The sequence below is a fragment of the Balaenoptera acutorostrata genome, chromosome 12, assembly GCF_949987535.1.
Source record: "Balaenoptera acutorostrata chromosome 12, mBalAcu1.1, whole genome shotgun sequence".
Classification (NCBI taxonomy): Eukaryota; Metazoa; Chordata; class Mammalia; order Artiodactyla; family Balaenopteridae; genus Balaenoptera; species Balaenoptera acutorostrata.
The window spans coordinates 56,015,038-56,039,428 of record NC_080075.1 but is presented as its reverse complement, the minus strand read 5'-3'; the positions used below and the strand labels follow the sequence as shown (position 1 = coordinate 56,039,428).

Below are 24,391 nucleotides of genomic sequence, written 5' to 3'. Positions count from 1 at the left end.
GGGTAGAGAAGGTTGGTGGTGAGAATTTAGCGACATCGGCTCTCTCCTTACAACCCTGGTAGAGTCCGGGGTTTGCAACACGCATGCGCCAGCATACACCGAGCATGGTGGCCCTTCAGTCCCCCACAAGCACCACTCACATGCCCAGCCTTTGCTTATTCTGTTGCTTCCACCTGGAGTGCTTTCCCTTTCTGGCCTTCGTGAAGTCTTCCCAGGCTGCTCTTTCACACTGATTTCAGGTCCACCAGATACTTTTTATCAGTTATTCTCTGTCCCTCATCATTAAGCTGGGTTCAGCATTGTTCTGTTTTTTGTTTTTTGTTTTTAGACTCCCCAGTGAGATTGTAAACACCTTGAGAGTGGGACTAATGTCTTATGCTTTTCTTATCTCCCGTGAGCAACTTGTGTAGTATAAAGAACAGGGGCTTCTGTAGACAGTCTTGGCATTGAATCTCAGCATTGCCATTTACCTTGGAACTTTGAGCTCAGTTTCCTTATTTGTGAAACGGAGTTTAACACAGGGTTTCTCGACCTTGACACTGTTGGCATTTGGGGCTGGATAATCCTTTGTTGTGGGGACTGTCCTGTCTGCTGTAGGATGTTTAGCACATCCTTGACCTCCACCCATTAGATGCCAGTAGCACCACTCCCTCTCCAATCGTAACAATCAAAAACGTCTCCAGATACTTTCGTGTCCTCCAAAACGTTCCTTATGTCAGGTGTCCCCAGTGTAGTACCTCATGTCAGGTTTCCCTTGTGCAGCAAAATTGCTTCCAGTTGGGAACCACTGGGATGACAGTACCTGTTGGGTATGCATCAGACCTCATTGTTACTGCATCCAGAACATAGTAGACATTCCACAAATGCTGATTCTCCTTCATCCCTCATTCACCCAGCACTCGGCCTGTTGCAGATTCATGGATTGAATGGAGCTGTGACTCTAGGTTTTAGCAGTTTGGGGTGGAAATGCCATGAACTCTCGGGTTGCCCCTACAATGCACTAACAGAGTCACTGTCATTTTCTTAATTGCAGATTGATCTGGAGCCAGAAGGAAGAGTGTATGTGATCATTGATCTCTCGGGGTCATCGGGTGAAGGTAGGAGAGTGTGAGCTCTCGTCATTGTTCTTGTCCATCGACCCTTTTGTCTTTTGGTCTCTCCCTTCCCTCCTTGGCTGAGACATATTACAGTGACATTTAATTAATTGGCACCCTTTAAAGGAAAAGGTTATTTTGAAGATGCTTACGCCTGTGTACCAAAAGGGACCAGCCATCTGTTAGCTTTGGTGGAGCAGAGGGAAGATTTTCGACTTACGGAGTGAGGCCAGTAAAGCAGGCGTTCCTGCGCGCGGCTGCCCAGGCAGGCTTCGGTGGGGCGGCTGCTCTCCCCGGAGGAGCGCGTGGGGTCAGTGTGTGTGTGTGGTGGCCAGGAAGTAACACCAGTTGGTCTCACGGTATTCAGAAATGAAACAAATGAGGTGTCAAATTTCAGAATCAGAAATGTTACTTCTATAAAGAGGGATAAATGAGGAGTTTGGGATTAACATATACACACTACTATATATAATAGATAACCAACAAGGACCTACTGTATAGCACAGGGAACTATACTCAGTATCTTGTAATAATCTATAAGGTAAAAAGAATTTATATGTATATATACATATATATTTATATGTATATATACATATTTTTTATGTATATGTGTGTGTGTATAACTGAATCAAAAAAATAAAAATAAAGAAGTGTTACTTCTCTTTACCAGTTCTTTACCCAGGCAAAAGCTCTGCTCTTAAAGAGAAATAATGGGGTGAGGATATCTGCTCCCCACTAGCTGATTAAGTAGGGTATAAATGTTCTCTGATCGTTGGATTTTCATTCTTTCTTCTTCTTACACCCTCTTCTCTCCATCCTGTCTTTGCTCACTTACTACCTTTCAAGGCTTGCCGCGTGGTGAGGGCTGAGCAGTCGGGGTAGAAGGGAAGACTGGACAATAAAACCTTCTCCACGTGGAAACAGGGAGATGGTGGCAGACTTGGGCTCTAGGGAGGTTGGGAATTAGGACTAAAGTTTAGTTACTGGGACCATCTTTCTTCTCCTCTTCTCTTTGTGGGCAGGGGACAGAACAATTGGCTTTAATGTCATGGCAGAAAGATGGGACGAGCCAGGCGGGTTCTTCTTGGCAATGAGAAAAAATGGGGATTAGAGGTTGTGGCCCAAAGGGAAAGGCACAGCTCCTGGCTGGGAGATTTGGGCCTTTTACAGCATCTCCCCAGAATACTGGGGATTATAAGCACAAAGTCACAACCCCACAGTTTTGGGGATGAAGCTCTAGTTTAAGTTTCTATAATGGAGGAGGGACTATGTAAGCAAATTTAAATGAGCTGGTCAAATGATGCACTTGACAGTGGGGCCTGATGACTTTCATTTAACTAATTTAATCACCTGATTTCAACAGGTGTTCAGAATAATTCAATAATTGTGTGTATATGGAGCTCATGATAGAATTCAGTCCTCTCTTAATAGATCTCAATTATTTGGCATAGGTTTAAAACTTTAAACATCCTTCCAGAATTGGTCTCTTAACATTTTCTGCTCTTTATTGCAATTACATTTTGGCGTTTCCAACTTTCCCTCTCTACTCTCAGCTCTGAACAGCCCAGAATAGAAACTATTGTAGAAGATTTGGAGATTTAGCAATATTTAGTATGAATTATTCAAGATGTACAAAAGGGCCTAAAGTATAATAAAATGGGTACCAGTGTACCCGCCACCCAGATTAAGAAATAAAGCATCCAGTAATGTAAAGCCTTGCCTTACTTTTAACACAGCGTGTGATCCCAAATTTACCAGACTTCACAATATTACAGTGATCTCCTGATTGTTGATACTGGTGAAACATTTGCTGAGCAAAATCAATCCCCCTTTTTCCTTACATAATGTATATGCAACAGGATAATTAACTAAATATGTATTCCCTGTGCCAAGATGCTGGGCAATCAGTGGGAGGCTTGGATTATTTTTTTCTTTGAAAAGATTAACGACTTGCAAAATTATAGAAGACATCCTTTTTTACATTAGAGGGAAAGGATATGGACAAATGAATGAATAAATAAATCAGAGGCAATTGATTTTTTTCTTCTTGCTTCTACAGCTTATTGCATGTGAATGACCAAAGCAGTTTTCATTGGACTGAACTCTTAGCCTATTTTTTTTATCTCTTTCATCTAAAGAAAATAGAGTTTACTTCAGAAATGCTGACACATGCCAGACTCTGTAAAGTGTTAGCCTGTGTTGCTCTGAAGAAAAGAAGTTTTTCTGCTTTTTCTTAACTGCTGTTTCTGGATTTGGAATTCTTTCTCTGGATAGTGGGAAGGACTTCCAGTAACCTCTTCCTAGAAGCTGACCTTGGTGTGTTCCGTTTGTGTTCTACACATCTGTTCTCCCACTCCTGCTGCTGGGACAGTGAGGGCTCCTGGCCCAGAGGTGGCTTTGTTTTTGGAAAGATTGAGAGGGTGAGAAGAGGAATGGGAGAATGAGTAGCCACAACATTTGCTACCTGGATTGCATGGGAAGGGTCCAGGGCAAAACACGGTTGTCACACCCAGACTATGGACATTCACTGATTCTTATTTAGGTCCCTTTCTTTAGTGAAAATTCCTAACTCTGTATTCTGAGAAAGGGTGAAAAAGAGAATTGAAATGAGGCACAGCTGACATTTTCACTGCTCTATTATTCTGCCATCAAGCATCCCTTCAGCTCACCTATTTCAAGTGCTCCAGTCAGTCCCATCAATGGAAAAAAAAGATATTCGTAGCAATTGCACAAACTTTACACCACATGCAAATACCAAAGAGCCCAGAGAAAGATATGGGGGTGAGACTGTGTGAATACACCCCCTTCTTCTGGGATGTGCTAAAGGATTCTTTTTTCTTGCTTACGCACTGTAGAAAGCCTGGATGTTTACGTCTGCTAGAGCTGGAGTTAATGTGCTTTCTAACTATTTAATAAAATTCCATTGCTTTCATGTCCTGTGCAGTTCATCATAATGGGATTTGACTGGTGTGTGCTTTAGCTAAACCAGGCAACCTAACCCCAGGTGTAAGGGGTCAGGCTGGATGACAGTTAAGGTCATTTCTGGTTATGCAATTTTGATCGTCGGTATAATTTGAATAGACATCTATCAGAGCTCAAGGCTGAAGGCTGGCTAATATCTGTAGCCAGTAGAAGGGATTGACAGGTACAGTGCCAGGAACTTTACCTATGTTATCCCATGTAGTAAACCTTCTTAGGATGTTTTGTGTGTTGCTCCAGGCTCGGGTGCCTCTTAGTGTTTGCTTTAAGTAATGACCATGGGGCTTCCTCGTAAACATGGCACTACAGGATCACCAGATACTTAAATCAGAGCATAATTAGCCCAGGCAACAGAAGCATAAACAACAATGGATGTAGTTCTCAATTGTGCAAATTATTATTTCCTGTTGTGGACATTAGTTAATATTTCTTCCTTTTTTGTGATGTAATTTGTATATTACTTCTATTCTTCATAGTAATATGACAGTGAACCATCATTTACAGGCTCCCAGAGGAGGGGGCAGTCAGGGTCTGACCCAGGGATTTCTAGGCTCCTCTTCCCCCACCTTCCATCCAGGTGTCGTGTTCACCCAGGAGAGTTTTTCAGAGTCTTAGACAACAATAGAAAGAACAAGAAGTGGGCCTCAGTGGTATGTTTGGGTCCCCAAACTGTTTCTCCAATAAAATGCCAAAGATACAAAGTAATGGGAATGGTTTTTGCAGCACGTCCATCACAAATACTGTGGTTAGATCAGGTTGTGGAATGAGTGAGTGCATATTGTGGAAGCAGAAGATGAAGAGGTGGGCTCAGGATCCAGCCCTCTGCCCTTCTTTCTATAGCCACAGGCTTCAGAAAGCATTCAGTATCCTCTCTGGGAGCGGCAGCAGAGAGAAGAAAGAGAGAGACTTAGGAGTCCGTCAGTCCTGAATGTAAATCCTGGCTCCAGTGCCTACCAGTTTAGAGCTTCAGATTTCTCACCCATCAATGGGGATAATGGGATGTATGGTAGGTACTGTGATAGGACTGCTGTAAGGACAGTGCCCTCACATAAAGGTGATGCTCAATAAATATCCTAAAGTCCCTGGAGACCCGAGGGCAGGGAGGTGAGCAACGTTCTAACCCAGTGCCAAGGAGCAGCAGGCAGGGTATCCAGGGAAGCAGTTTGAGGGCAGGTTTCTGACTCTGGGGTGTGGCATGTGAAAAGGTCCAAGAACAGAGCAAGGTGACAAAGAGGCAATTCATAGAATAATATCTATATCCGGCAGGGGCTATGAGATTGCTTTTTGCAGAGTTCAGACCTTCCCATAGTTTTGCCCCATTTTCTGTCTTTCTCTTTCTTCCCAACCCTTCCCCCATTGAAGTATTTCCCAGAAGAGCATTCTTTAGCTTGTCTGTGTCCTGTGGCCCTTAATGTTAGAAATGTCTCCTTGTCAGAGCCTGGGCTTGTGCCCTCTCTTCTCAGTGCAGACAGAACATGTTGTCCTTAACACTCTCATTGGTCCTGGGTAAAAGCCCTGCATATATTTGAAGACAGTTATTAAATCTCTCTTCTTCAGGCTGAATCAATCAAACCCCTTAACCTTTGTGAAGAGAGAGTTTAGAAATCTTATCTCATCTTTGCAGCTCTCTTCTGGACTTTTTTTCAAGTTGCACAGACAGGTAGACATGACCAAACCTGCTTTGCTTCGTTCTAAAATGATAATGTGTGTATAGCAAGTATTACCCCCCTGGTGGGAGATGGTGACTTTGAGAGGTCAAGTGATGTGCCTGAGGCCAAACAGTTGATTACAAGGCCCTGCTGGGTCCAGACCCCAGGCTACGATCCAGGGCCCTGCCTGGATCATGGCCCTAGTCATGGCCCCAATAATGAGTTTGCCAACAAAGACCTCCTCACTGCTTTTAACATTTTAGTTCTTTTCTTCAGGAAGCTTTTTACAGAAATAGGAAGGTAAAGTTTATAGCTTTGAATCCAAAGATGACCCAGAAAGTCCCTTTCATAAATAAGCAGATCTCTTTTCCACTCTCTTTGAAATGAAAACTTCCATGGTCCCAGTTCAGGACTGGTCAGCTCCTTCTCAGGCTCTCTGTAAGGTGGATCCATAACGAAGTCTTGGTTGGACTCATCCCAGCAGGTTAGTAATCTTTCTTACCTGTGTCCATGGCAAGCATTAGAGCACTGCCTCCAGGGTTGAAATAGAGAGGTAGGCCTTCCTCTTGACCCTCTGCCACTGGTAGTTTCTATCTAGATAACATCTTTCAGATTCCGGAGTCCCACTGAAGCTTCAGTTCATAAGAATTCTACCCTTTTCCTTAGAATTTCTGCATTATTTAATCCAATGCCTTCTAATGATCAGATAATTAAGAAGAACCATTCATTCAAATGAAAAGTCGTCACTAATGCACTTTAGCAAATGTGCCCAGTTTGGTGCCCATGCTGAATTGGGGGACAGGGGAGTGGAAAATGAGAGATGGCATTTACAAGAACACATGGCCCTTGACTTCAAGGAGCTTGCAATTCAATTAGGAATCCTAGACTTACCTGAAGGACAAAAGCATTAGGGAACAAGGCAAGGCCATATCACATTGAGTGCCTAATTTGGTGTTACAAGGAGTTCTCCAAATGGGAATAAATTGAAGCCAGAATAACCCAGGGAAATTCAAGAAAGAGGCAGGGCTCGGGCTGAAAAGGAAAAGTTAGGTAGACCAGATTGACAGGGAAGAAGCAGGGAGGCCATTCTTTTTTTTTTTTTTTTTTTTAATACTTATTTATTTGGCTACACCGGGTCATAGTGACTGCACAAGGGATCTTCATTGCCACATGTGGGCTCCTAGTTGTGGCATGTGGGACCTAGTTCCCTGACCAGGGATCTAACCTGGGCCTCCTGCATCAGGAGCGCAGAGTCTTAACCACTGGACCACCAGGAAAGTCCCAGGGAAGCCATTCTGAGTAGAGGGGATCATGCCATCATTATCAAAGACAGCTTTGAAGCTCTTATTTTTAGGTAAGTCTGGAGAGACACGATAACTTAAATAGATGCAATTTGTGTTCTCAAGGAGCTTCCAAACAAAGACAGTCATCAATGTGGCAGACAGATACTTTCAAACAAGAAAATGAAATACCTTAAATGATTAAGCTGTATTTGAAGACTGAAGGTAGTTCTTTTTGGGTGTGTCTTCATGGTCAAGGTTTCTCACTCACCTTGGTCACAGGGAGAAGGGATGTTCTAGGTCAAGTCTGGGACATTGAGTAGAGCACATTTTATAAGCATGGGACTTAAGTGATTAGGTCAAGCCTGGTACAGGCATCCCTTTATATCTTTTCTGCACTCTCTTGTTTCTCCCTCAGCAGTCTTATGGAGTCCCATGGTAAGCCCTCCACCACCCTCAACCTTCTCCTCCTCTCCAGACTATCTAGCTAGTGTCCCAGCATCAAGCCCTGACACTCCCACCCTTTTCAAGTTCTGTCCAGTCTCTAATGAGAAACATTGCTTGACATGTTAAAGGGAGCCCTTACCCTCCCAAATCGGGGATTTCAAAGTCAGGCACTTGCTCCAAGGAGCTGATGCGTCTGCCTCCTGTGAGGTGCCTCAGGCAATAAGACGGTGGTCCTGCTCACCCCACGGGGTCCCCAGACATCCATGGACAAGTTGGATTCTCCAGTAGCATGTGGGGAACAGAAACAGCCTCAGCATTTGATAAGGGTGGAAATAACAAAAGTCAGATGTTCAAAAACATTGATCTTGCAATGTGTACCCCGCATTCCCCCCACCCAGCATCACTACTTGCCGTTGATACTCAGACTCAGGGAGTGGGTCTCTTTTTTCCAGATTTTTGTCTCCATCCTTTGTCCTGATAGAATAAATGCTTGTTCCTGCAAGTGGCTATATGCACCAGATGAGATAGGGGGAGTCAGCTTGAGAGCAATGAGTAGTGAACCCCCATCAAGAGGTTTATAATGTCACAGAGACAATGCTAAAATGCTTGATGAGAAATAAGCCAAGAAACCCTCATTTCCTTCCAGATAGGCTCGGGGTGCACGGCAGTTCCTCTGAAATGAATCATCCACAGTTAACAACACCAAATGCCAACCATTAGCAGATGAAAAACAGAATTGAATCCTGAGTGTTTGGAGAGCAGAGCCCTTTAAGATCACTACTAAAGCCTCCTTCCTCTCGGCCATTATGGGAGCGTAGATGTGCATTTTCTATTGACTTGTGTGCCTGTTTTACTAATGAAATAATTGAAGGAGGAATACTCACGTTGAAGAAATAAGCTTATAGAGAGGGTGGGTTTATAATAGATCCTTAGTCAAGAAGTGAGCCCCGTGTTTCCTGGCGTGGCCTCCAATTCTGTCTCTGTTGTCTTGCTATACATCATTTCTGTGTCTTATAAAGAAGATCATTCAGGAAATTCGTGTTTGCAGCTCAGATCGTACTGGGTCAAAGTGGCTTATAATTTAATTGTTTACTGTTGTTGATGTCCTTGTGATTTGGCTTAAAACAAAAGGGTATTTCCATTCATCTAACCTAATTTAGAGAGTTGTCTTTCAGGACCAATTACTTTCTTCTTTTATCCAGTTGAAATTGGCCAGTGCTGACAGTTTTATTGATTTTCCTTATTACCTAGCTTCGTTGAAACATTCACATTTTCACAATCAAGTGCATTCACCATCTTATTCAAGCTGCTAACACTGGGGCTTTTATTTTCCTCCTTTATTATAAATCTTTGGTGTGAGCTTGTCGGCGCCTGTGAGGGTGTGTGCTTTTGCCCATATACATAGAGCTGAGAACGAACGTCTGTGAATCTCCTATTCTAGCTCCCCTTCGTCCTCATTGTCCCTCATTGGAGTCATCATTTATTTACTTATCTAAGAAGTACTAGGCCCTGGGAGTATAGAGTTAATGAAGATGGTCCCTGCTCTAGGGCATCTGTACTCTTACAGAAGGAGGCAGGCACTAGACCAGTAAGCGCAGTAACGTGTTTTATCAGTTGGGTAGCTGTTGGGAGAACAGGGTGCAGTGGGACCGCCACGGAGACTGCTCTTTCTAGAGTAGCAGTCAGTAAATGACAACCACCGATACTTCCTTCCATGTGCTCTCATCAGCTCCATGGCAACCCTGAAAGGCAGATAATAACTGTTATCCTCTTTTCTTGGTTGAGGAGACAGAGCTGCTGCCCACTGAAGGTGCATCCAATCAGAAGATAAAATAAAGGCAGAGTAGGACTTGATTTATCAAAATGTGAACTTTTCAGGAATACATCTGATTTATAAATTAATTTATTCAACATAGAGCTATTGGGCACCTTTGCCAGTTACTCTTCTCAGTACTAGGGGCACAGAAGTGAACAGTGAAAACGGAAATTCCTGTCCTTAGGCGCCTTCCATTCTAGTGGACATGCTTGCCTGTGTGTCAGCTGTCTCTTCAAGATACATCACACACTGGGAACAGCAGTTGTCTCTGGGGAAGGGAAAGGGTGAATTTAGAAAGGAGGAAACCTTTCTTGTCAATGCCGATAATCTTGGTTTTCTTTCCCATTGATGTGTATGAGCTGCTAAAACGATTACTTAGAAAATTTGAAACAAAATGAATTAAGTGGAAATGTGACCATTCCCATACATACGGAGACCGTGACTTGCCCATGGCCAGAGGTTACGACAGGTTTCAGAAGACCCAGGCAGAGAGGAATGACCGGCTTAATCCACAGCATGAACGTCTAAGGGCAGGGAGCTCAGAAATAATGCACATGGCCCACTTCATGTCCTCCATCGCTCAAGACACCTCTGATTTGGAGTGGGAAATACTGAAATTCAGGATTCCCTCCAATAGTGCCTGTCACCGAGGACTGAATGCTCCCAACATGGAGAGGCAGGTGCGCTAGGTAGCCAGACTCCATGGAGCGAGTGATGGATGAACGACGCACACAGAGCGTTCACTCCAGGGAGCCGCTGGCCTCTGCATGCCCAGTCCTGCTGCTGAGAGGCTGCACCCCTCTGGATGGACAATCCCACGTGGGTGTTTTTACTAGTGCCAGGCAGCACTCTCCAGCGTTTAGGGTCAGCTGCTCCTGTCCCGAGCTTGGCCATCTCCACACACTGAGAGGCTTCACTAGCTGGGGTCCCTTCTGCCCAGCTAAGTAGGGCGCACTGGCTGTCAGTGGGTTATTCCTACTCTCCAGACACTCAAGTTTGCCTGTTTCCTGACACTGAGAATAATGGTGATGTTTAGTTCAGAGAGCTGTTGTCTGCAGCAGAAACCCACGGTCTCGACTATTAGCCGGGTATAAATTCTTTGGGAACTGTCAGGAAGAATGGAGTCAGGGGAAGTTAAGTCCACTTTCAGGTGTATCTGTGTGTTGTTGGGACTAGGATTTCGTAGACACCTGGATTTTAGCTTTTGTTCCACAGTTAGTTAATTACTGAATGTACCGATTGATTCAACAGATGTATCTGGAGAGTCTGTTGCCTGCCCAGCACCATGCAAGAGCTGGAGAAACAAAGATGTTAAAGACATAGGCCTTGCCCTTGAGGAGCTCCCAAGCTAGGGCACATCGGGCAACAAGTCATCTGTTCCACTTGGACCTCCGTGGCCTCCTTGGTACACAGAGAGGGAGGTGGGACTAACGGCCCCGTGGCTCTCTGCAGTGCTGAGTTAAAACCAAGAGAAGTTTGCATAGAGCTGGGCACCTGGAAGGAAGAAGGGAGAGAGAACAAAAATTTTAAGCCAAATCTCTGTACAGAGATTATTTTATTTAAGCGTAAATGGATCTGCCATTTTATCATCCCTATTTTACAGATGGGAAAACTGAGGCTTAAAGAGTTTTAAGAATGTGAATCACCCGGATCCTGTGAAGATGCAGATTCCAACTCAGTGGGCCTGGGGTGGGGCCTGAGGGGGACAACACTTTGAGGAGTGAGAGACTCTTAAGACCTGTGATTTCCCCTCTGAACCAGTTTCTATGGGATTGAAAATTAAGAGGGAAATCTGCTTTCTCTCTTCCCCAACTTCCAATCATTTAGTCTTTCTCAAAGTCAAGAATTTTGAATCCCTTTTTGTTTAGTATCCTTCCCCCCACCTTCTCCTTTCTTCTGGAAAAGGGCTAGGAAGGCACTTGGCATATTCTTAGGGAGGTAGGCAATGTCCAGGCCCTGGTGTTCCAGTCCCAGCTTTAATCATCTGCAGAAGGTCAAAATGGATAGCATCAGTGTTCTTCAGCTAGGAGAACAGGCACCAGTTTATGCCAGGAAACCAAAAAGCAACCAGTCAGCGTATTGGATTTTTTTGTTTTTGTGTTTGTTTTTCTATAAATACCCTCAGGTATTGAGTGGTGCTTGAATTTGATTCCACTGTGCTAATTTTCTCCTGGTTCCTGGGGCTTTAATTAAAATAACTCACCCAGGGACCTTGCTAAAACTTACCTCTACGTGATCCTCCTCTGAGGTAGGCAAGTTGCACCTGCCTTTAATGGATGGGGAAACGCAGGGGGAGTTCTGGCTTAGGTGCTGGGTACACAGTAGGGGCATAATTTTTAACTTGTCACATAAATGAATGCGTGACTAAATGAAATAACAGAAGTGTCACTATAAAAGGAAATTATGGAGATAAACAAGATGTTGGGACTGATGTTGCTTTGGATAACCGGTTGTTTCATATTCCAGTGTACAGTCAGTTTTGCGGGTGGGCGTGGGCCTGCATGATTACTTTCTGTGCCTGGTACTTATTAGGGGCGCTCTGAGGCCACCTCAGGGTCTCCACACGCACCAAGTCCACTATTATAATATCCTGTCCCCTTCCTGTTAATTCAACTTCTCTATTCTTTCAGAATTTGATTTCAAGTTTGTCTCCTCCTGGGGGCCTTCCCACGCCGGCCCACCCACCCCAGCATGCTGGTTCACACACTGTGCTCCCACACTCCTCTGTGTCTTTCTGTACAAGCATGTACTCAGATATTTACATTGTGTCTATAACTAGAGTCCTGGTTGTACCCTGCCTACCCCAGTGAGCCACAAGTTATTCAAGGGCAGAGCCTTCTGGAACATGGGCTTCAAGCTGAGAGCTGGCCCAGTGCACATGAGGCTCCCAGCTGGTCTCGTGATATAGCCGCACTGAGCTTAGTGTGCTGTCCTGCCATTCGGACTACACAAAGCTAGACTGGGAACAAGGGCCATCTCTGTAGCTGGGGCCTCTTTGTCCACCGGGGAGCCAGACAACCCCAAGCCACTGTGGGCCTGGCTATGATGCCGGCACCGACAAAGTCCATGGGAGTCCTGATATCACAGGGCCTTGTAGTGCTGGGCACAAGGCCCCCAGTTAGTTACACTGAATTCAGCATAAGCAGCCTTCTGATGAAGTGTAGTGGGAGCAACCTCTTTACTGAAATCAGAAGCCTGGATTCTGTTCCTGGCCCTGCTTCTAACCGGCCGGTTGAAGGTGAACAAATGATTGTTTTTGGCCCTCAGCTGGATTGCATCAAAGGCGTTAAGATGCTATGATTCAGTGAATGCTCAGGATTTTGGATTCTCAGATTTAAGACTCTCTGAATACAGGTGTGAGCCAATGAGAAGGGTTCCTAATCTCTCTTTATACTTATCATGAGGGAGCCAGACTCAGTTATTCCTCACCAAAGCACAGGACCCTGAGTAGTGGGTGAGGCATGGTGGGTATCTTAAGAACTTAAAGTGTTGCCAAGACAAATAGGGAGAGAACTTATCCTGTGGCTCCTTAGGGCAGCTCTGGGACCAGAGGGGTAGAAGTTACAGGGAGGCAACTTTAAGCTTAGTTTAGTAACTACTCGTTAGCAGTTAAGTACATCTGAGCGGTAAGTAGGGAGCTTTCCATCTCTGCAGGTATTCAGATACTGAACGAGCGTCTTCAAAAATTGCAGAAAAGATTCCTCTTCTAATAGTCTTTTGTAAGATGTGAATATCTGTAAATAACAACTTCCATAAGTATCTACAAATGGAGGATAAGGCAACTGTTTATCTTGTTTGAAAAAAATCCAAGGTCTGCATGGAAAAAAAGGTAGAGAAAAAGAGTGTATGAAATAATGGGAAAAGGGAATCAGTTGGATCGCAGCATCTATTTACAGAATAGTTCTATTTCTTGAAAATTTAGTCAAAAATGGAAGTGTTGAAACTTGAGTCTTATTTCCAAAGATCTAGGGAAGGATTCTATTTGAGTGGACCCCAAATTGTGTGAACCCCTCCTGGAAGCCTTTTTTTAAGTGGAATAATCTCTTGTAACACCAATCTCGCTCCTTAACTCTGTCTCACATGGGGATGCACGTGGAGTTCAATTAAAGAGTGGTCCATTGGTTGAGCAGGCCCATGTGGGGGAAGGAAAAAGGGCAACAGAGGTCCCTGACTTGAGGGAAAACATCATTTTGTCATGCTTGTCCATGTCTGCTGGGAGGTAAGGATTTTCTCCTTAAATTTATGAGGGTATTGCATGGAAGCTACAGAAGTGGGAAGAAACTGAGGTTTCTTTGCCTCTTAGCCTCTTGCCCCAAGAAAGGGTTTGATTTTGGGTAGATAGCTTCTCACTATGGTGGGTGATGATGGTCATGAACAGGCTAAACCATTTACTGCCTATGTAAGGTGGAGGTACCAGGAAGGTAGTTGACACCCTGCCCCCAACCATTGACCTACCTTTTATCTAATGCTTGAAATTACCTTCAGAGCTTTCACACTGTTGTTGTTTTTTGATGCCATTACGTAGTTAACTCCTCCTTCCCTCAAAAAAACAAAAACAAGAACAAACAAAACAAAAACAAACCAAACCCAAAGAACAAACCCTTGTAGAAAGATGAAATCCTGTCTTTTTAACCTCCTCATGCATGAAGTACCAGCAGCCAGGTTTGCAGTCCCCTAATTTTGTGCATGTTGCTTTCTAAAAAAACATGTCTGAAGGGCAAAGGAGTGAAAGTTTGAATAACTGAGTTAAATGTTACAATGGGAGATGAGTTAAATGTTACAATGGGAGATTCCATTCCCAGAAAATGAAAGTATCTTACAAAATCCTCTCATCATGTCTCATTGTGTAGACACAATTTTTAGTAATATTTCCAGCATCTTTTTTTTCTTTTTTTTCTCATTGGGTCATACAGGTGGCGTGTCAACCTGCTTAAGTGCTAGGAGGATCCAGCTGAGGCTAAATAGGCGCCTTTGCAGCCCCCTGAGGACCCTTTGCTGATTTGCTCTGTTCTCTAAAGGAGAAAAGATGCATCTTATCACAAGGGCCAATATTTTCACTTTTTTCCTTACCCATCATTTTTATTTAACAAAAAAGGGCAGGAGCAATAAAATATTCAACAAATGCACAAGCGCTTTCTTTAGACTCTAAACTCTGAGAAGGCCAGGACTGTGTCTATTTTGGTCTCTGCTGGACTTTCTTGGCCTCAGTGCCAGCGTACAGCAGTGCTTAGGACATATTTGTTCCAGGGATTAATGAGCGACCACTGTCCAGGTGAACGTGGCAAAGGTGTGGAGGCGGCACCGGGGCTTGGCAGACAGAGAGCACTGCTGTGAAATGTCATTGCTGGCTGGTGGCGAGTGTCCCTGTTTGGCCTGTGTGTTGTTTGAAGGCGAAAAGTATGAAAGTCAAGAACTGCCTGTAATAGGTGGGTTTGGGGTCACCAGGGCCGTCGGCAGTGCGCCTGGAGCCTGGAAGACAGACTTCACCTGCTTAATTACAGATGGCCATCTAGCTACTCGACCTCTCCCTGGCTGTAATTATGGCCCTTGTAGCCACTATACTGCCAGGCCAACTAGAATCACCTAGCACTGCCTAGAGAGGGACCTATTTTGCTTTTATTTTTAATTTTTTAAAACAGAAATCAAACCAGTGTCCTTTGGATTTAACACTCACTTCCTATACTGCATGAGGCCTTCACCAGGCTTCCTTGCCTTGGAAAACCAACAAATGATAATTCTTTTGTTTGACTTAAGGAAAAAATACCCTCGGTGATTTGTTTCCCTTGAATCAATCTGTCCTTTGGGATTAATTTAAATCAGCCTTACCTTCCCCCCCTCCCGCTAGTCATATGTAACTATGAGCCAGATTAAGAAAAAACGTTTCTGGCACCTTTGCAGCCTCCGGGGCCCTTCACTGACCTTGTCTTTGCCTTTTATTCCCAAAGGTAACTACTATCCTGAATTTTGTGTTAAATTATTTTTTTTTGCATTTCTTTATGATTTTACCACCTATATGCACGTTTTTTAAAATAATATATTGTTTTGTCTTACCTACTTTTTAGCTTTTTTAAGAGTACCATCCTATATAAATTCTTTGATTCATCCATATTGACGTGTGACTGTAGTTCATATTATTCCATTTATTAATATATCAAAATTCATTTATCCGTTTTCCTATTCATGGACACCTGGGTTATTTTCACGTTTTTGCTATTAGGGACAATACTGTATTCTGGGGGCACACTTGCACCTATAGTTTTCTACATTATTTACTTAGGTGTGGAACTGATGTTTCAAAAGGTCTTTGCATGTCCAACGTTACTAAGTAATGATAAATTATTTACTAGGTAATGATAAATTGTTTTCCAAAGTGACTATACCAGTGGATGCTACCACCAGACATAAATGTACTTTAGTTTGCAGTTTCCTGTTACTTTATATCCTCACAAATACTTTAAAACAGACTTTTAAATTTCTGCTAGCGTGGTGGGTGGTGTGTCATTATACTTTTAATTTGTATTTCTCTGATTATTAGTGAAATTGAGAATCTTTTCATGTATCTACAGGTTTTTGATCTTTCCTGAAAAATATCTGTTCATTCCTTTGGTGCATTTTTCTGTTATGCTTTTGGTCTTATTGCTTCAGAGGCAGTTATATTTGTTGCAAACATCTCCCACTAATTTGTAGCTAATCTTTTCACTTTCTCTACAGCCAACTGATAAATAGAAATCCAAAGAATGAAACTTGGTGGACCTTGAACAAGTCATTTTTCACGTCTGGGCTTCTGTTTCTGCTTGGGTAAATGAGCACACTGATGCATCCCACTCAACAGTGAGTGATGGCAAAATGGGTTGATATGCAGGAAGGCACAATTTGAAAGTAAAACACCAACTACGTATACAGAAAGTCTAGTTTTCTTTCTACATTATCATACTTCCGCCATTTTTATACTAAAACATACTCTTTGGGACTATTTTTTGTTTTTGAGCTGCTTTTTTTAATAGCACTTGGTGCTTTTTTAAAATTGTTTGTTCACTTGTTTGTTTGTCCCTCTAGCATGTAAGTCCCAGAGGGCAAGAATTTTATCTTACTTGTTTATCACTGCATCCCTAGCAACTTGGAATAGTGCTTGGCACATAGTAGGTGCTCAAAAAATATTTGTTCAATGAATGACTAAGCCAATGGTGTTAGTAGTAGTCATGATACCATTGCTATGTAATCATCCAAATGCTGTTTTTAGGATTTGCTCCCTGTTCAAATAACTTTCAAAATGATGCAGTGTATTGTTCAGTGTATCTCTGGCCTTTTCCTTTCCAGAGAGGGTGGGTGGAGCCAGAGGAAGGGAATTGTGCCCTAGGGAATCTGAGAGCTCAGTTTTTAGACTTGTAGCTGGGGCGCCCTGATGGGCTGGCACTCCTCTGAGGGCAGATTTCTAGGGTGAGACCAGAATTTCCCAGGCTATTTTTTTTTTTTTTCTCCTTCTGCATGGTCTCTGTCAAATTCGCTGCTTTTTCAAACCCAGTTGGCTTTTGCTTTGTTGCTACGGAAACCGGAGCTGGTAGTTTGGGGGAAATATGTGTGCACGTGAGTGCTGGGGGAGGGGCGTGTTGTGGAAGTGGAGGAGAACCAGAGCTGGGTGGTGGCCATGGACATGGAGTAAGTGAGGACAGCAGGAAGAGACAGAAGTCTCTGGGAAGGCCCTGCCCACTTGGGCAGTGACTCTCTTCAGAGAGCTTTTGATTTCGAATGGTGCACACTTGGGGAACAGGCATCTCTTTGTAGATCTGCAGGGCTCCCCTGGCTCCAGTCCAGCCCTTCAGTGGAACATCTGGAAAGCCTTGGTCCCTCCCCATGCCAGAGCCGCTGAGCCCTGGAGACAGCGATCAATGACCTCTTCTTGGCTGCTCCTTAACCCGTGTCCCAGACAAGCGTTTTTTTGGGAACCAGTGAGTAACGCAGATCTTTGATGCCAAGGCTTGTGGGCTGCTGCAGGAAGACTTTCACTTTTGCTAAAAGGGCGGGAGCAGAGAAAGGGTCTGTGTAGGGAAAGCAATGAGGATTTGGCTTTTCAGGAAATCAGAGCCTAAGCAGGGAGCCCTGCTTCCTGCTCACTGGTTTTCTGGCTGAGAAAACAGCAAGCTGAGCTATTGCCTAATGTTAATGCTCCTTCAAGCTGGGGCTGATATTAAGGTTGGGGGTGGGCTTGAGGCTGGAGACTAATTTGGTTCTCACCTCCGCAGGCAATCCTTGAAACCCCTGGGAGATAATTCTGAAAAAGCACAGGGTGATTTTTATTTTATGCATATAATTTATCACACACTGGGTTGTGCTGAAAACAGTGAAAAGAATTTACGATATATAATAGATTGGGATAAATATGCCATGTGATTACCTGTTCTGCAGTAATGTTTTATAACCCATGTGTTAGGTTGCACATTTAATATTTATCATAAAAAATACATGTATACACAATAGAAAAAACATAGGAAGAGTAGAAATGCCCTTAACTTATCCCTCAATAAATGGCCTCGTCCTACTTGAGGTCAGGTGCCCAAGATCAGTTTACCTTCAGTGTCATTAAAATAAGAGCTCTTGTTTTTCTTGCATATGGTAGGTATTCAGTAAGTGCCACTTGAACTGTTGATAGGAATACAATTAGTTTCCCTTGACCCAGAAATTCTTCTGCAGGTTTATCCCACTGGCAAACCTGCTGAGGTGATGTAAAGACAAATCACCAGATTTGAAACAGAAAAATGTAGAAAACAAGGTAAATGTCTATAGCTAAGGAGCATTTTGTACCTCCCTATAATGGAATAATAAGCAACTTATAAATTTTTAAGGCTGATTTGTATATATTAATGGGGAAATATGTTCAAAATAAATGGTTAAATTTAAAAAGTTGGAATAGTGTGTGTAATGTCATTTGTGAAAAAAGAAACACACATACATACACACACACTAGACTTGTGTACACAAAAACTTTTACCTCTGAAAAGTGGGAAGGCAGACCAAAGGACTTTTGCTTTCCTCCCATGTCCTTTGAACTCATTGATCTTTTTCCCTTGAGCTTATAAATATTTTAAATCTGTTCTTCTGAATTCCTCATTATATTACCTCCTAGTATACATGACTACCTTTCCCCCAACAATTTGCTCCTCCCTCTCCCTTCCGGGCCTCAGCACCTGCATAACACCTCCTGGACCCTCCCTGGTGTGGTTTGTTCTCCTTTCTGAAGCCCCACAGAACTCCCTGGTCATACAACTCAGCAATGCATTAGGCCTCTCTGAGGTCGTTCTCTGCCTTATTTTGTGGTGTCGACTACCGGCCAACCAGACTGTCAGGAGGGAAGACGGTACTGGGTATGAGACGGCATCAGGTACTAGCCACCTGTGCAGTCTGAGAGGCAGGGGTCTCTTTGCCTGGCTCTTTTGGCTTCCCGTGTCCCTGGAACTGGAGTCTGAGTCACTGACTTTACGGCCCATTTCCAAGGGCTGCCGGGCTAGGAAACCTATGTCTAGGTCATCCCACAGGTGATGTAAATAAGGGTGCAAGGCCCAGGGCTTTGGGTGCTGCGGTAAGGGCAGGTAGCTCATTTACCAAAGTTAACTCTGTTCTGCCCGCCCCCCCCGCCCCCGCAAGGCTGTTTGTGCACATGCGCTGCACCCGTCCTCACGCACGTACGTGCACGTTCACACGCACACGTACGTGCACGTTCACACGCACACGTGAGCTCGTGATCACTTGTGCGGCCGCTCCTGGGCTCCTAGCTCGACTGATGCTACATCGGCGCTGGAAACTCAGGTACCCTCCTGCCCCAGATTGAGTGTTCTGGCTGAGAACCATTTTGAAACACAGCCTTCCTGGTTCTCAGTTCTTGGTCCCTGGTGCCAAAGGCTCCACAGCCCCGCTCTCCCCAGTTTGCTGGGACCCTGCTGGGGGGAAGGGAGTGGTTCGGGACAGTATGTGGTGTTTGAGTGGCTGTAGGGTTGTGGGAAGGGGCAGCCAGACTCCCAGTTTGTCCTGTTATTGTGGGTTTGGGGTTCTGGGAAGGAGGGTAAACCGAGCTAGGCTCCCCATGGCCTGACATACCATTAGCATCGGGCCTAGATCCTACTGCCAATTTTGTTTAAAAAACTCGACTCTTTAGGAAAACGGAGGGTCTCAGGGCCACCCACCATGTTGCCTACTAATGTGGCTCTTGCTATTTCCTACCTGAAGACAGGACCCCTAAAAGAGCTGCGTTCTGTTTTCCTGGCCTGCTTTCCAGGTCACAGTAGGCGTCCTTAGCATCAGACCCCTTGGCCTAGGGACCTTGACTCCTCTGACATTGCATAAAAGGTTTTCTGTATATTCTGGACACGCATTTTAAGAGCAGAAAGTTTATAGCTTTGCTCCAGTTTCAGAAGAATTCAGGACCTCAAAAACCTTAACGGTAATTGCTTTGGAAAATGGTCTCGGGTCCTACCATGCCACCCTGGTGTAACCTTTCTTCTTGTTTCTGCCCCCTCCGACGCCCCCCCAAATATTTAGGAATGAAATACTTGACACAATAGACGGTTCTTAGCAATTATTTTTCACTTGAAAGAAATGTAAAATGTTGTAATAGAAATATTTCTAAAATGTAAACTTGGTTGCCTCCTTAAGGAGAATGTACTGAACACAGCTGACGTGTTTAATGTTTTAGACATTTTTATGAACATCAGTTGTTAGCCTGTAGTTTTCTGAGGACCCCAGGTGGCTTTGTTTTTAATTCTTCCCCACCACTCCTACTTACTTGTCCTGTGTCATGGGTTATAAAGAGAGATCTTAATTGATGTGTAATTGTTTGCGTGGGAGCCTGAGGGTGGCTTCAGTTTCTCTTTGGAAGTGAATTGCTGTGCTTATAATCACTACTTCCTGCTTGGGCAATATGGAGTTATGTTCTAGACGCCAAAGTAGTGGGTCTCAAACTTGAGCGTGCATCAGTGTTACCAGAAGGGCTGGTTAACGTACACACAGCCTGCCGGGCCCCACCCCCGGAGTTTCTGATTCTGTAGGCCTGGGGTGAGGCCCAAGAATTTGCATTCCTAACAAGTTCTGCTCTTTGAGAACAACTCGTATAAAATAGCCTTTCTCAAATTGAATGTGCACCCAAGTCACCTGGGGAACCTGGGCAGAACTTAAATTCTGATGCAGAAGGTCTGGGGTGGGCCCCGAGATTCTGCCTTTCTAACTGGCTCCCAGATGATGCTGGTAAATGCTGATCTGCGGATCCTGCTCGCTATAGAAAGACTTTAAAGCAGTGGTTCTCCATTCTGACCACACATTCAAATCACGTGAAGAGCTTGTGGAAAAATGATGGAGGAGGAGGAGGGGAAGAAAAAAAAGTTATGTCTCCAAACAGAAAAACCTGAATTTCTGGGGGTGGAGCCTGAGCGTGGGTCCAGCTGCCCAGGTGATTGGATGTGCACTCAAGGTTGAGAACCTTGTTCTTAAGGCTGTGAAGTTGCTGAAAGTCTGTCCTGTAATTAAATGGAGAGTCACAGTATTAAATATTTGATTGACTAATCACTGGCCTCCGACTGTGGTTTCACATTTGAATCATCTGGAAAGCTTGAAAAGATATTGATACATGGATGAAATAATATGATGTCTGGGATTTGCTTCCAAATAACATGGTGGGAAGAGAAATGGGTGAGAGTATCGATCTGTACTATCCAATATGTAGCCATCAGCCACCTGTGGCTATTTAAATCGAAATTAATTAACCTTTTTTAAAAACTGAAAATGCAGTTCCTCCGGGACCCCAGGCACATTTCAAGTGCTCATTAGTCACATGTGGCTAGCAGCTATATTGGACGACATGGATATGGAACATTTCCGTTGCTGCAGAAAATTCTATTGGGCAGCACTGGTATATGAAACGAGATTGACCAGGAGTTGATAATTATTGAAGCTGGGTGACTGGGTACCTGCGGGTTCATTCTCCTTTCTTGTCTACTTTTATATATCTTTACTTTTTTTTTGGTAAAATGTTTTAAAAAGATGCTCAGGCATTAGGAGTGGGGGCCCGGACATCAGTGGGGTTTTTGCGGCTCCCCAGGTGATTCCAAGGTTCAGCCAGGGTTGAACCCCTGACCCTGGGCTAATTGAACAGGTGGGCTTAAGAATGATTAGAGCCAGCTGTGTTCCTGACCTGCATAGCCTTCACTCCATTGTTTGGTACATTTTTTTCTCTCTCTCTCTTCTGGTTAATGAGGGTGGAGAGAGATTTGTCCTGCTTGCCTCTCAGACGTAGTAAAATCCGGAGAGAAAAGGGTTGAAAAGGCTTCGAAAAATGTCAAGCGCTGAATACACTAAGAGGTTTGATGCTTTTCCTTGTTCCAGGTCTTACCACAGTGAGGCCTTAGGGTAGGGTTGCCAGATAACGCAAAGAAAAATACAGGAGACCCAGTTCAATTTGAATTTTAACTAAACTACAAATACCTTTTAAATTCTTTAATATGTTCCGTGCAATATTTGGGACATACATATACTAAACACTTATTTGTATTTTATCTGGAAACTGTATGTTGGTATCTCTTTGCGCCCACAGTGGGTAGAGGCCCTGAGGTTTTCATTTGTAGCTGCACATCCATGAGGCTACTGCCTTCATTTAGGGGATTTTTCTGTTAACCATCATTGTGAAGGAACGCATTTCTAAACCTCTGATTTGAGATCAGGTTAACAGAGTTGGAGAGTTTGCTTTTAAAATTCAGTGTAGGACTGCACATTTATTTAGATCTTCTTTGATTTCTTTTATCAGAGGTCTGTAGTTTTCCTCATGCAGATCATGTGCCTGTGTGGGCTTTTGTGTGTGTGTGCACTAATGTGTTTTTAAGTTCAAACTCAAATTGTTCATGGCTAGTATATAGATAAACAATTGAATTTTGTATATTAACCTTGTATTCTGCAACCTTTCTCCAATTGCTTATTAGTTCCAGGATTTTTTTGGTCAGTTATTTGGGATCAGCAGTTGCCAGAGGTTTGGGTTGTGGGAGGGGAAGGAGGGAGGGAGGGATGAATAGGTAGAGCATAGGGGATTTTTAGGGCAGTGAAATTATTCTTTACAGTAACGATGGACGCGTGTCATGATATATCTGTCAAAACCCATATAACGTATGATCCAGAGTGAATCCTAATGTAAACTATGGATGTTAATGTATCAATATTGGTTCATCAATTGTAACAAACATACCACACTAATACAAGATGTAAATAACAGGAAACTGTGTTTGTGGAGGGGCAAGGGGTATTTGGGAACTTTGTACTTCCTTATCAATTTTTCTATAAACCTAAAGCTGCTCTAAAATAGTCTATTAATTGAAAAAACACTGATAGAGGGCTTTGGTGAAATGAAGATGCCCAGGTTGGTCGGCACATTTTGAGTCTTCCCTCAGATGAGGGAATGACTTGCCTGATTATTTGATCATGTGATGAACCTGGGTGTTCCTTAGTTTCTTTCTCGGTGTTTAGGCTAAACACGCTGTGCTTTTTCCTCTGTGTCTTTGGGGCCTTGAATAGATCTGTGCTTCTGTAAAGTGGTAGCCTGTTTCTAGTATAAGAATGACGTAGACTCAGGTAATGGTTACAACACTCAAAAAATAAAATGCCACGTTAGCAACCGTGTCACAAGGAGAGTGGCTCTGAAGGGGTGGGAAGGAGTGGAAGCCTCCGTTTCCTCATCTGGGAAATGGGGATGATAATTCTCTCCCCCTCTCCTTGGGCTCTGGTGATTAAATGAGGGAAAGCATGTTAAATGCTGGGTGCCTAGTGAGAGTCAGTGATTACAAAGACCCGAGATCTTTGAAGAGGATGAACCTGGGGACCAATGGCACTTAGGAGGAGCAGGCTTCCCAGAAGACAGTGAGGGAATGCTCTGTCCCCAGAATCATTTGGGCATACATTGGGGCCTGGCTGTCAGGGGCATCGTGGAAGGGACTTCTCAGAGAGTGGCATGCTCCAGGGGCCTCCAGATGCTTCTTGTCTTCACAGAATCCGGGATGTCCTGTTCCTTCAGAGGGACTGCGGTTGGGTGTGGAACGATCAAGCAGTCACCTCAGTTAACCACCGAGATGGGAAGAGACCCTCTTTCCCCCACCTCCAAGTAGCTGGCCTGGCCTGTTGGCCTCACCCCTGTCCCTGGAGAGGAGAACCTCATTTGTGTATGGCTCTGGCTTTGAGAGCATTTTATACCCTCCCTGGTGGGACAAATGGAAGGTCCAGCAGGTCGACACATGCACCTGCATCTGGGACTCAGGATCTTTGTCCAGAGGTGCATTTACATGGATAAAACCCTTTACCTGTGAGACCTGTGGTTAGAGAATCCAGCACGGGGGGAAAAAACTGTCAATAATTGCTCTGTTGCTTTGTGCTTCTTCTCTTGATAGAAATTAAAGTGTGTTTTCTCAGCAGCAAGGGTGATAAAACCATCTCAGAGGAGGAGCTAGTTTTTCCCTGACTCCTTGAGAGCAGATGATTTAGAGGCATCTCTATAGGAGATTAAATGGAATTCAGGTAAACAGCTGAAGGCTTTACATGGGATGGAGTTTTTTAAAAAGCCCTCCTAGAGGGTATTTTGCTTTGCAGAGATGAGGGTGCAAAGTAGTGGCTTTGGAAGGCAGGTCAGTGGTGAAGAGCAGACTTTTCCACACTCCCCTGCAGAGACAGTGCCCAGAGATGGGACACAGGCCTCTTTCACACCTGTTGGAGTCATCCCCTTAGATGCTGAGATGTTTGTTGTCTGGGTCTGGTGACCAAGTGGAGAAGGGGCAACCGGAGGACCTCGGACCAGCCAGACAGTGACCCACAGAACTCCTCCCTCGTTGCACAAATGTACTGAACTCCTGTGTGCCAGGTACTGGGGCAGACACTGGGGCTGTCACATGGACAAAAGGCACAGAAATCTCTGCCCTCGTGGCCCTTACCTTCTGCTGGAGGAGACAGATCACAGACAAGATAGGTAACTGTTACATCACCGTAACTGCTAGGGAGAAAAAGTTAAGCAGGAAAGGGGGATGTGAACTGTAGGGAGGGAGGACCCTGAGATGTTAGGGGACCAGGGAGACCTTTGGGGAAAGTCCTGAAAGAAATGAGGGAATGAGCCAT

The 24,391-nt window shown here is 44.1% G+C and overlaps 1 protein-coding gene across 3 annotated transcripts in view; it reads left to right on the top strand.

Annotated features, from left to right (window-relative positions):
• PRKCE (protein kinase C epsilon) overlaps positions 1–24,391 on the top strand; it is a 517,974-nt gene that overhangs the window by 192,212 nt on the left and 301,371 nt on the right. For all 3 annotated transcript variants that reach the window (XM_057558401.1, XM_057558400.1, XM_057558402.1), the window contains one exon: positions 1,034–1,097. In XM_057558401.1, coding sequence (XP_057414384.1) covers positions 1,034–1,097 — 64 coding nt within the window. The remainder of the gene's footprint in view (positions 1–1,033; positions 1,098–24,391) is intronic.